We start from the raw sequence: 13040 nt of genomic DNA, 5'->3' as shown, positions 1-13040 counted from the left end.
CCTATGTATTTAAAAAAAGGACTTCTTATTGTCCTTAATCTGGGAAGCTAGTCCCAGTTCCATCTCTGCCTTGGCCTTCCTAACTACCCCCCTTAATCAGCCAGACACTGCTCTCCAAGTTGCCAGGCTGCAATTCTAACCACTTGCATGCTGCAGCTGCATGCATACACTTATCATTCATTGGTGACATTATCAGCCACATCGGCCAAAAAAAGATGACTGCCAATAATGTCAATTTTCCTTTAATTGGCGATACGATATGAACCGATATATCAGTGCACCTCTAATTACTGCGCAGTAAATATGCACATGTAGACGCACCCACTGTTCCTGAAATTTCTTTTCCAGCCAGTCTCATCTGAACGTGCTAGCAGTACAGATGTAAAAGGTTAAACAGTAATTATATTTATACCATTTAAAGTTTACTGTTTACCTCTCAGCTTGGTGTTGCCCACTGTCAGGGGGATTGGCTTCTGCAGGGGTGCCTAGGAGGCAGCACGGATCTGGGTTGCAACATCATGCACCTGCTGTAACAGGGAGGTAACTAGCCATTACCTGGAGGAGCGGCTCTGGACAAAGTTGCATGGCAGAGCTGGCAAGACTTGAATAGGAGTGAGCGCAGCAGTGGGACTGCCATTGGGTGCTGCAGTGGCAGGCTGTATGGAGCCAGATACCCCACTCCTACGCCCATGGCATCCATCGGGGCTCTTGCCTGCCAGGACAACAGTGCTGCGCCATGCCCAGGCAATGCCTCCAGCTCGCAAATGCCCAGAACTCCCAGGTGGGGCCTCCCTCCCACCCCCTGGGCTCCAGCAGCTCTCCAAACCCAGAGGAATGTGGCAGACAGAGGCATCCACCTGTGTGCTGAGCGCCCAATGCTAGGAGCTGTGGCACTGGGGAAAGCCCTCAGCCAAGCAAGAGAAGTGCAGTGCCAACCCATGTGCTGGCTGCATTCAGACGGAGAAGGGACCATGCAGCTGAAGTCCAGCCAGTCCTGGCTGGTGACAGAACCTGCCACACACCTGCATACCACCCTTGGCCCCAGCTCTCCACACCGCTTTACCCCTCTGCTACAGGACCGTTTAACCTCCCCTAATTATACTGGTTAAATAGGTTGTATCTGTGTTCATGAAGGCAGTTTTCCTGAACCACACCCCGGGAGAACAGATTTTCTGGTGTAGTTCAGTACCCACCAAGGTGCAGCAGCTTTAAGCCCACTTTATGGAAAAGGGAGTCTCCTCCCTTGCTTGTTCCAAGGCCCTTATGGCTAAGGGCAAGCAAAATTCGGGGGCATCTGAACCCCAAGCCTCTGGGCTTGTGCCTGCAAGTAGAATGTCCACCAAAGGATTTGGAAACAACTGAAGCCCCAGGTGTGGGTGGAGAATGTTTGCCAGTAGTAGAGGGACTTATGGTTCTGGACTCTTGGATTTGGAATTAGTTTTGGCTAATTTGGCCTTGGATACAGGTTTTTTAAAAAAGGTAATTTTTTAAACAATATTTACATCCCTAGCTAGCAGTAAGTGCTAGAATCACAAAAGTTATAAGCAATAAACCAAAAATATCAAACCTATTTCTTCAAAAAAAGCAGAATGTATTTAAGCCAACAGAGGCATCTCAGAATTAGCACACAAGAATATTCCTTTCGTGAAATGTTTTCATGAAGAATGGGATCTCTGGGATTTAGTTAAAAAAATAAATTTAACGTTACAACTTTTTATTTTGCCTTTTTTTCCTGATTTATTCCTTTGATTGATTGATCTGATATTTTAAACTTCCATAAATGAAGAAAATGTAAAAAGTTGCCACATCCTGTCTTGTGTGCAAGCAAGAAAAAATACTAATGGTATACTAAACATGCTGGTACTTTCTGACAACAGGTATACTTCTAAGGAAAAGTTCAAGATTATTTAATTAAATTAAACCAAACAAACACATGCACAAACTTAATATAGCTCCCTGAAATACCAGACTGAAAATCATTCTTGGATTTCAGAATTGTCAAACTAAGTTTTTTAGAAAAACGTTTGGGCAAAATTTGCTGATATGTTCCAGCTGTTCTGTATTCCTCTAGTTATGAAAGGCAGCTGTAAACTTGGCTCAACCACTCAGCTATAGCTGCTTTGGGCTGCTCCAGCATCTTAACAGAATCAGGCCTTTAATTTTTAGACAAATCTATATTACTTGTTTTATAATTCCTCTTAAAAATATTAGGCCAACCAAAGCAAGAAACACAAGTAAATTAAGATATTTTACTTAACTAAAGCCAGTTTTAGAAATAAAAGTGAAACTGACCACACTGACTACACTCATTCACCAAACTTCTCAAACTGAAGACCAGGTATATGCCAGGATAAGGAAAACTAAAACTCTACCACCAAGGTACCTCTTCTCAAACTGTTTATATTCCCTCAAAACCTTATAGGTTTGTGACAGTATTACATGACAAACTGTAACAGGCCAGGTGTTAAACCAATTTATTCCTGGATAAAAATGGTGGATCAGCTGCAAGAAGTTGCTACAGAAACTTCATGGCATAAAGCATACTGCAATAAATTTTAACATGCAGCCAGCTGGCATGTTACAATGCGTCATGTGATAATCACATATAATGCACACCATAAATATATCATCTGCCAGGGGCTTCAAAAGGTAGTACTGTATTAGGAAATTGCCCATTTTTACTATGTAGCTGTCGTGCAGTCCCATCTTCTAGTCGTGTCCTAGCACCTCTCCCCATCTCTGAACGCAAGCTCTCTGGGAGACACCGAGAAAGTGGAAGTTGCAGAGCTGTCCCAATGCTGATAGCTTCCTATGCCACACCTTTTTCATGGAATCCAGCAGTTGTTTGTTTTAACAAAGGGATAAAAGTTGGCTGCTGTAGCCCATTTCAGTATGATAGAGGTGATGCTGTTTGTGTAGAAAGCAACCAGGAGACAGATTGTTTCTTCACACCCTAAGGAAGGAGTGTTCCCCTATTTTAAAGTCTGCAATCTTACTGGATGCTGGATTACTTTGAAAGCTCACATAGTGACAGTAGATGAGACTTTTTTTTTTGGTCTTGCAAGACTAAAAGACTGGATAAACTACTGTGTTTTCAAGTATATAATCAATTCATATTTGCTTTTTTCATTTCCAGGATGGATTTCTACAACACTGTTTACATTTATAAAACTACCATGTCATTTAGCAGAACATTTTACCCAAAGACAGCACTAGTTTCTAATTAATTTAAATGCAATTCACAATTTGAGACTTTGAAAGAATGAAAGAATTCCTTTTTCCTAACGTTTACTTGGCCTGTTGTATTCACAGCTAAGCTAGACTCTGATAGATGCTCCTTACATTGGTCCAACAAAGCCAAAATCTGATCTCCATCACATGCTACAAGGCCTGTTCATTCTATCAAGACTTTTCTTAAACAAAAGGATTCTTTTTCAAGTGCCTAAGTGTGCCAAGAAATCTCTCATCTAAATAAAATACATTCCCTGCCCTGAAATCTTATAACAATGATTCTCAACCAGGTGCCACAGCACTCTGGGGTGCCTTAAGATCCTTTAAAGGGTGATGTGGTATGTCAATGTTAGCACCGTCAGGTGTGCAAACATTCTTCAAAAGAGAAACTCAGAAATTTCAAATAAGTGTCCTTAGTGTCAAAAACATTCTTTGGTCAGCTTTTTTAATTCTTTACCCCAAAGATTTGCTCTATTATTTTTCTGTAGTCAAAAATCAAATGAAAACTAAGAGCAGGCATATTCCATAGGGTCGCTTGAGCCTATCAAGGGGTACCTCAAGCCCACCAAGGGGTGCCTCAAATATAAAAAAAGTTGCAAGCCACTAGCTCACAAACCTTCAGTGAACTCTGCTGGCAGACTACATATGGAACCACAAAGATTTCAAACAAAAAGGGAATACAGGAAAGGGACCATTACAAATATAAGATTACACAATTATTTTGTCGTGTCCGTATTTATTAAAATTAGAAGTATGTATAAACTATTTTAATTTAAAGGGAAGGAGCACTTATGGGGAATATTTAAGTAATACTAGTTGATTGTAGTAGATTCGATTCTATAATATAATTTGTGTACTGCTCATCCATGTGCCTTAAGTTGTATAGTAAGCACAAAGTAAGTAAAAAATACACAGATACTGAATTCCTGTATGAAGAACCCTCACATTTTTTAAAACTAAATAAGGATTATGCAGTCCCCATACACAATCACAAGCTCACTTTTAAAGTAGAAGTCTAGATACCCTTTTTGTTCCACCTAGTTTTGACAAACACAGAATTATTCTTGGAGTAGACTGTGAGAAAGTATTATTTTTTTTTGCAAATGAATCTAAAACAAGACTTTCTTCTGGAGTAAAAAGGACTTATTTACAAATATGAATTCAATTGTATTGTTGCTTATTCTGCCTCACAGTGAAGAGTCAGCTACATATTAATAGATCCTGTTTAAGTAGCCTCTTTGCTCCAACAGTTGAAACTGGCTGTTACTGGCCAATATCCAGGTATTGATTTGTGACTGTTCAGTTTTGTTTGATATGTACTGGCCAATTCCACAGTTTAAAAAGTATAAATTTGATGACAAGGTACATTATTCCAAAAGATGAGAGAAAAGTTGCTTGGGGTTTCAGTAGTTTCTATCCACTTTCTGAAATCTCATTATCCGCATATGTTACCTATTTCTTCTCAAGGAGTCATATTTCTGCTGCAGTTCTTCTCACACTTGTCCTTTCATTCATACCACTATGTATAAATAGCCACGAATCCCAGAATAAAAATTGAGGGGTGGAAAATAGAGTAAGTATATACTTTTTGAAGGAAGTAGAGGCAGAGAGGATTTATGAACTGAAGAAACTAATGCCAAGGACAGATGAACAGGATATACTGGGGAGGGGAAAAAAAAACAAACCAAAACAGCTGCCATGAGGGGGGGAAAAAAAAAGACATGACACCACCTTATTCCAAGATAAATCTGACCAAACCTGGGAAATTTTATTCCATTTCCTCTCATGGCGTGGTAGTTTCTTTCCTAGACAAAAAGCACATTTGCGCTTGCTGCTTCAAGAGTTATCTGCAAGATTTTGCCTTGGGCAACTCCTTGTATAGCCACGGTCTAATACAGCGTTCCCATTCACAAACCCTCCAAAACAGCACTACTGGCATGCCTTTGCTCTTCACACAGAGAATACTTTCTGAACAGTAACAGAACTCTGTAACATGCCAAGATAAGTTACATGCTGGTAATGTTAACACAATACCTCTGGATAAAAGCTGTGAGCAAAAGAAATATTAGCAATGGCAATTCTCTCCTATAGAAAGTATTTAAAATACAGGAACAGAAGGAGGAAAATGCATGATTTCTGCTCATTTTGGTAGTCTTGAGGATTCAGACTCCCTAATCCTGTGGGCTGACTTAAATCAGGACCTGCATGAGTAGCACAGAAGCAGTTGTAACATACATTTCAGCTCTATGGTCCCAAAAGGGTCCCAAATCCAAGTGCAAAATCAGCAGTATACATATTCTTATGCCAAGGCAGATGTCAAGAGTGCAGAAACTGTCTCTACCAGCTACACACCAGCCAAAAGTTCCCTTCCACAAGGTAAATTTTCTACAGATCAACTATGAACACATTCCAAATAATTTGTTTTCAGTGTAGTGCAAAGAATTCAGACAATAGGTAAGAATTTGGCCCATGTTTGTGTAAAGAAATTAAATTTGAAAAATCTGTTAACTTTTAACAGCAAGCCAGCTGAAGCACAAGACCAAGAAAATGATGAGCTATGGCTTTTTCATTTACTTATCCTGTTATGCAAAAGTATTTGTGACAAAAACCATTTAAAAAGCACTTCTGTATCTAACAGAGGCTGAAGATTCGCATTAATTTTCATCCTTCATGCCTTCTTTAGAAAATGGTTACAATCCTAAATAAATATGCACCAACAAACATGGACCCAATGAACTTCATTTATTCTTGGGAAACAGTTACGTGACAGCTTCTAAGGCTATGAAAAGATATCACCATTTTTCTATGAGAAAATGTTTTCTCCTCAGGCAAAGCACACTCCTATACCCTTGTCATTTATCACAGGACAAAACCCCAAACAGGACAGCAGGATAAGAGGTTCTAACACAGGGGTGGGCAAAATGGGGCCCACAGGCTGGATACGGCCCACCAGGCCATTCTATCTGGCCCGCAGAGCCCCCAAAATGTTCAGAAAATTAATATACATTTGCCCCTGGCTGCCTGTCATGCAGCCCTCAGTGGCTTGCCAAAACTCAGTAAGCAGCTCTCTGCTTGAAATAATTGCCCATCCCTGTTCTAACAGTCTGTCCCATGCTATCATGAGGAACATCTAAACAGCTGTCCTGAGACATCATTTCCATTTGGTTTTCTAGGCATCCACACTTCTTTGACCTCAAACCCAGCCCTTCTCAAACTCTATGTGGCCCTCATCACAGAACAATATTGCGCAGAGGTGACAGGCTCCACATGTCTACCCCAACCTGTTAACTGGCCTGCACAACAACTTACCAATCATTTTCTGCTGATTACCCAAATTGAGATTAGCATCAGTGTGCACCTACTGAACCAACCACAAATATCACCAGCACCAAGGACCTCCATCCATCTAACCTTTCAGCTGTCAGGGCTGTCATCAGACCCATCTACCACCCAAAGCAAGATCAGGCTTCCATAGACCCTCACAACCATTCATCCTCTTTCTACCATGGCCCCTCAATTTAAGGGAGCAGCATGAACAAGCGCAGCAAAAACTGGACCAAGAAGGAAGTAGCAGATCTCATCACCATATTGAGGTGATAATAAGAACCAAAGGGCACCCCAATCAAGCCACTAAAACAAGGTAGTCTATGAATGGATTGTGAAGGAAACAGAGACCCAGAGCAAGGTTGCCAACTGTCCATAAATCTATGGACACTCCATTAAAAAACTCCCTAAAAATGCCTGTCTGTAAAAATCCATAAAAAACATAGAGCTGCCACAGCTTTAAGCTCCATCCCTGGAAAAAAGCTGGAGCAGTATTGAAAAACAGAGCACAACAGCACTACCTGCTGTACAAACAGCATGGCACCTCCCTCATCTTTTGTCATATGCTGCTGCTAGGACCCTATGCCAGTCCTCTTCTTCTAACAGCCATTTGTATCAAAGGTACAAGGAGGGTGATATTGCAGCCAGATGGAGCTGCTGGCTTGGAATGGGAGGGATACAGGAAGTGGGTCTGTGCGAGTGCAGGGGGAGCAGGACCTGTGGGAATCAAGAAGCAGGCTGCGGGGGCCATCATGGTGCAGGCTGTAGTCAAGAATCTCAGGGTGTGGGGTGAGACCCCTAAGGTAATGGCAGCAGGGTATAAAACCACTGCTGTAGTCACACAGGGCTACCAACCAAAGAATTTTTATTTTTTTTACTGATAGTAAAAACATATGCAAGTAACAAAAGTTTCTCTGTCTGTAAAAAACAGTTTCTTGGTTTGGCAACCCAGGCCCAGAAATACGACGATGGCTGGGCCCAGTGCTAGTTCAAGTGCAAGGTACTGAGGCAGCAGTTTGCAAGGACACAGAACAGCAACTATGTGTCAGACGCATGCAAGGCCACATGCATCCACTAAGAGGAACAGTTTTGCATCTTCATGATCAATGACACTGTCATGTTAGAAAACACAGTAGACACAGTGACCCCCATTGTCCAGGAGAACAACAAGGACTGTGACGACACACTGCCCTCACAGGCCAGCACAGCAACCCAGACCATCCGGCCCAGCTACACACACTCAGCTCAAACAGATACAGACTCTGAACTGGAACCAGACTTGAACAACAAGAGCCTGTAGTTCCTTGTCCTCCCCTGCATCTTCAGTGTCCTTGCCAGCCGGCTCCCAACAGGGAGCCAGTGCCCCAGAAGACCTAGCCTACAACAGGACAAATTCCGCTTCCAGGGATGTTAAGTAGCGGCCCATCATTAAGGTGGGGTGAGATGTCAGAGAGAGGAGCAGTGGGTTAGAAGCCAGAGAGTTCCCAATAGAATCTCAATGGCTTACTGAGTGCCTGGACTATGGCCCTAAAACCTGCAGCTGCTTAACCATGCGTGGGTGGCTTACATGGTCAGGCTAACTGGCTTTCAGAATAGTCTGTCTGGCACTGGCACTCAGTGTTAATCAGCCCATGATACGCACTGTGTAAAGATAGCCTGCTTCCAGGTTAAGAGGCAACAAAATCAGAGCGGTGTAGTGTACACTGCTACAGATACAAAAGTTACAATAAGACTGTGTCAGCACAGTAGTCAGCAGGATGTACTAATGAAATCAGCATTATTGGTAGACAAAACAGCAAGATGCAAAAATTCACTTTTATTTAATCTTTCAATGATCATTGTTACAAAAGAATCTAAGTTGCACAGAGACCATATGAGAGAAATTATTTTAAAACTTGAATATAAATAACATTTTAAACAGTTAATTTTAATACGTTTTCTATATGAAAATTTTTTTCAAAAGTGTTCCCATACTAGAGATACACTTTACAGAGTAACTGAATCAGGGATGCATACATTTTTATAAGCAAGAGTTCACTTCAGACTAACATGGCTAATTACCTCTACCCATATTAATGAGTTAGATTTTTGTTTTTCCAAGGGGGAAGACAGGGAGGAGAACAGCTGAATGCTTACCATCATCCTCTTTATTCTCCAAAGGGACACTCCATGCAATTAAGTTCCGTGCTGTCCGACCTTCTTCTGCAACTATTTTCCTTACTTTGTCATGACTATTAGAACGCTGGAAGGAAGCCTGTGAAAACATGAAAGACAGGAAATATATATCTTTTTGCATCAAACCAATGTGGCGACATGCTTCATGGCTCTTACAATGCTTCCTGGGAAACTGATTCAAAGCAGAAATCACTGTCCACTGGTTTGTCTACACTTGTCGTCTTCTTCACCTCAACTGAACTGAATGCCAGTGCTGGAGGAAGTGTTCAAACCAATCTTTACAAATGTGTTAATTACCTTGAGCGAACTGAAATAAATTAACTTATGATAAAAGCCTAGTGTAGACAAACCTCTGCAGGCTGCATCATATCACTCTGCCCGTTGGCGCAGCAGCAGGAAATGGAAGCCAGAAAAGGGAGGTGCAGCCCAGAGACCCTGGCTGCTGCTGCAGTCAAAGCAATGGCAGGGAATGGAGGCTGGGTGGAAGCCCAGGGGGCGCAAATAAATCACTCATGGGCTGAATGTGGCCTGCAAACCACCAGCTGGACAGCCCTAATCTAAAATCACCTTGTATGTTAAAATAGGCACCTTCGTGCCGCTAAAACAAAGCCCTAAAAGGTAACTTTCAATAACATAAATAGAAAATGCTGCATAGGAGCTCAGGATGATGACAAAGAAGCTGCAGCATGAAACAGAAGGATAAGATAGTTTATTAAGAATGATCTTCATTTATGCAAAAATGCAAGAGTTTGGCTAGTCTAGATCAAGAACTTTGAGAAAAGTACAACAGACATTCACATAAAGTAACAAATGTAAACTAAACGAATTCCTGCTTCCCTACAGGTTATACCCAGACACTCCTGAGGACAAAGCCTGAACAAGACAAACTGTTATGGCATACTGGATCCTCAGATGTTGGGAGATTGAAATACAGAAAACTTAACGCACGTAATATGAAATTTCAAGTGCCAATGGAATGATTTGTGCTGTACAGAATACAAAAGACAACATGTTCTCTGCACCAGGGTACTTCTAACTACAGGCCCCACCCAATCTTTCAACCATTTCATTTTGTGAAGAATCATCTTAAATAACCAAGTCCTGTAAAAACAAGTGCACTAGGTGAAGAATCACATTTATTGCATTTTGTATCACCATGATAAATTATATGTGAAAAACTGCATATTATTTTGAATGCTTATACAAGTCATTTTTAACCTAGGCTGGTGTCATCCAGAAGATCTCAACCAGCTTGTTTCAAAGCCACAGTGTGCCACCTAGTGCCCTACAGAGTATTGCTATATATCGGAGAAATCCACGAAACAAGAAAATAACTGAGCTCTCTAGAAAAGCTCATACGTGACCGTAAGGAAATAAAGCAAACAAAAATAGGGCCCATATTAAAACTGTTCTAATCCATTTTTATTTCATCTAGCATATTTACCTGAATCCAAGATGACTTCAAATTTAAGATTACCCCTACCCAATAAAGATTCTATACCTGGAAATCTATAATTTTTTTAATAATTTTCCATGTACAGAATCGAATTAGTGGAAGGTCGTCTTAAATTTATCCCCACCACTGCTGTGGCAGGGAAAGCAGCAGCAAGGGGAGAGGGTCCCAAATCTCATGCCTTGCCCTCCCTGCTTGCCCCCCCAACCCTTGTCCCCACCATGCCTTTATCCATCCCCATTGTGTCTGCCTCCTTGTTGCCTGATCACTGCCATGTGTCCCCCTGCTGCCTGCCTCTTGCCCCACTACTCCCTGCCCACCCCTGCAGCCTGCCCCCTTGTCCCTCATGCCTGTGCCTCTCCTCCGCACCCTATTCCCTCCACAGCTTGGCTCCCCCGTGCCTGTGCCTGATCCCTGCTGCCTGTCTTCTGTGACTGCCCAGCCCTCTCTCACCTTCTCCTGCAATTCTGTTCTGGCTTGAGGTAGTCAGCAGCAGCCACAGCTTAGGCCTGGTCGCAGTCCAGACCAGCTCAGACCAGCCAGGGATAAACAGCAGCAGCTCCTGACCATGCCAAGTCATGGCTGGAGGGACCAAAAAGTAAGAGGGATGGGGAACGGGGGGAGGAGAGCAGTGGGTGGAATACACAGCAGGTTCCCTTCCTCAGCCTACCCTATAGTCTCTCCTGCGCCCTCCCTGGGTATGTGCCCCCTCCCATGTCATAACAGCCATTCCAATCAGGAGTAGGCAGTGGCCTGGCTACAGCTTCAGCCCTAAGTCCAGGGCCAAAGCCAGAGCTGAGCAGCTGCCTCCCCTAGGGCCAGTGCTAGAATCCAAAATGAGATTTCTCCACCTCCTCATGTTGCTTAGGGTAAAAAGAATTAAAATAAAATAATCTTGGATTGAAGTAATATAGTTAGAAGTTGAGTAATAGCCCATATTTAGGTAGAACCAAAGTAATTTTATGTATTACTGCACTTAACAGTATGTCCAAAAGCTTGCTTGCATCTTTAAAATGGGTTAACAAGCACGCAAAACACCTTAAGTTTCGCCAACCACAGTATGATAAACTGTGTAAGAAGTGAGAGGGGCAAAACCAATTTGCATAAGCTTGACTGTATCCTTCATACTCTTGTGCTGGGTGAACACAACCAAACCTACAGAAAGGTACACCAATATAACGTAATCTAATTTAAAACCAATTTATTTAAATCTGTGTGAATACTTATTGTGGTTTATTCTGTTTTAGTTTAAATAAATTCCTAACCAACTTAAGATAAACTGAAACATGCCTGGTTTAAACCAAAACAGAAGGACCAAAATAGTTTTCTGCATGGATTTAACTAATTTATTTTATACAAACACCTCTAGTAAGAGCACTGCAATTTTCTAACATGAAAGTGCCTGGAATTATGAAAAACAGCAGGCTGCTTTACAGAACTTTGATCATCCCAACATTCAGTTTTACTCAGAAACAAAAGTTTAATTTAAAAAAAAAAAAAAAAATGCATGTGGTTAGGGTTTCTTTAAAACATCTTTAAAACCAAGCAGAAGATAGAGAAACTGCATGCCTTTATCTTTTCCCACTCTGAAAACAGATATTTTAATAGGGTCTCTTCTCAATATAACTCAGACTTCCTGAAGTGAAATCACATACAAAAAGTAAGCAATAGCCAAAACCTGGGACAATGCTACAGAAAATTCTAAAAGCCCTTTTTAAACAGAAGTTTGCTTTTTAAAATCAAGCCCAGTTGAACTGAAATTTAGATTAGATGTTCATTCCCTCTTGAAAAGACAGAAAGCTATCAAAGGCATAATGATCACGAATTCAATGCAAAATAAAAGACATTATGTTTTAGGATAGCTATCAACAGCTTTAACACCCCCTAATCTTTATAAATGATATGTTCCATTCCCAAAGAGCTTATAAATCGAAACAGAAGAACTGAACCCTATGAGATGCCGCACAAACAAAGCAAGCAAGGAACCCTTTTAAGCACACTGAGGTACAGCCAGCAAAAATACACTGAATGTACAACAACAAAAAAGAGAAGAGAGGAAAGTATGACCCATTATGCCACAGGCAGTAATGGATATTAAGGCTGTGGCGGGCCAGTAGGGGGAGCTCTTGCGTTGAGCCTTCCACCTCACTATGCCCATCCACCTTCCAGACTCCACGTGCCTCTCCAGAGGCACCTAAGCCCAGAAAGACCTGCTTTCAAGCCCCACTGCAGAGTCCGGGGGTACCGTATGATGCCACAACCCCAAGAAGGGACTGTCGAAGTCCTGTGTCCTCAGGGAAACACAGGCCTAATAGTCCTATGGGTATTTGACCCAATACAAGAACTAGGTTGGCGGACCTCCTCCAGCAGGCTTTAAACTAGGCTTGTTGGAGGAAGGGGAAGATGAGGGTGGAGGAAACATCAGACTCCCAGACCAAACAGCACCCACAACTACAGCCCAGCCCAGACCAACAAGCGAAGCAAATAGACAGGTAAGAGATAGGGGCCAGGGTAACGCTGGGACTAGGGGGTCAGTACACACATCCATGAGGGGCCTCAAATGCCTTTACACAAAAGCCCATAGTATGGGTAACAAGCAGGAGGAACCCACCCTCCTGCTGGCTGACACCAACCCGGACATAGTGGGGATTACGGAAATGTGGTGGGACTCAACGCATGACTGGGCGGTGAATGTCAAGGGCTATAGGCTGTACAGGATAGGAAAGAGAGGTAGGGGTGTGGCACTCTATATTAAGGAGGAATACACATCCTCGTCAATTAGCAAGGAGTCAGGGGAGGGGCACTCTGAAGTGCTTTGGGTTAGAGTACAAGGCAGTCGAGGGGAAAGGGACTTAAC

General features: G+C 42.2%; 1 protein-coding gene across 4 annotated transcripts in view; it reads right to left on the bottom strand.

The window, feature by feature from the left end:
• Positions 1-13040, bottom strand: part of SCAPER (S-phase cyclin A associated protein in the ER) — a 364249-nt gene that overhangs the window by 333515 nt on the left and 17694 nt on the right. For all 4 annotated transcript variants that reach the window (XM_019533358.1, XM_019533360.1, XM_019533359.1 and 1 more), the window contains one exon: positions 8692-8809. In XM_019533358.1, the coding sequence (XP_019388903.1) occupies positions 8692-8809 (118 nt within the window). The remainder of the gene's footprint in view (positions 1-8691; positions 8810-13040) is intronic.

Source organism: Crocodylus porosus, unplaced genomic scaffold (genome assembly GCF_001723895.1).
Source record: "Crocodylus porosus isolate Cpor-Errol unplaced genomic scaffold, CroPor_comp1, whole genome shotgun sequence".
NCBI lineage: Eukaryota > Metazoa > Chordata > Crocodylia > Crocodylidae > Crocodylus > Crocodylus porosus.
The sequence above is the reverse complement of the archived record's forward strand: the minus strand, read 5'-3'. Positions and strand labels throughout refer to the sequence as shown.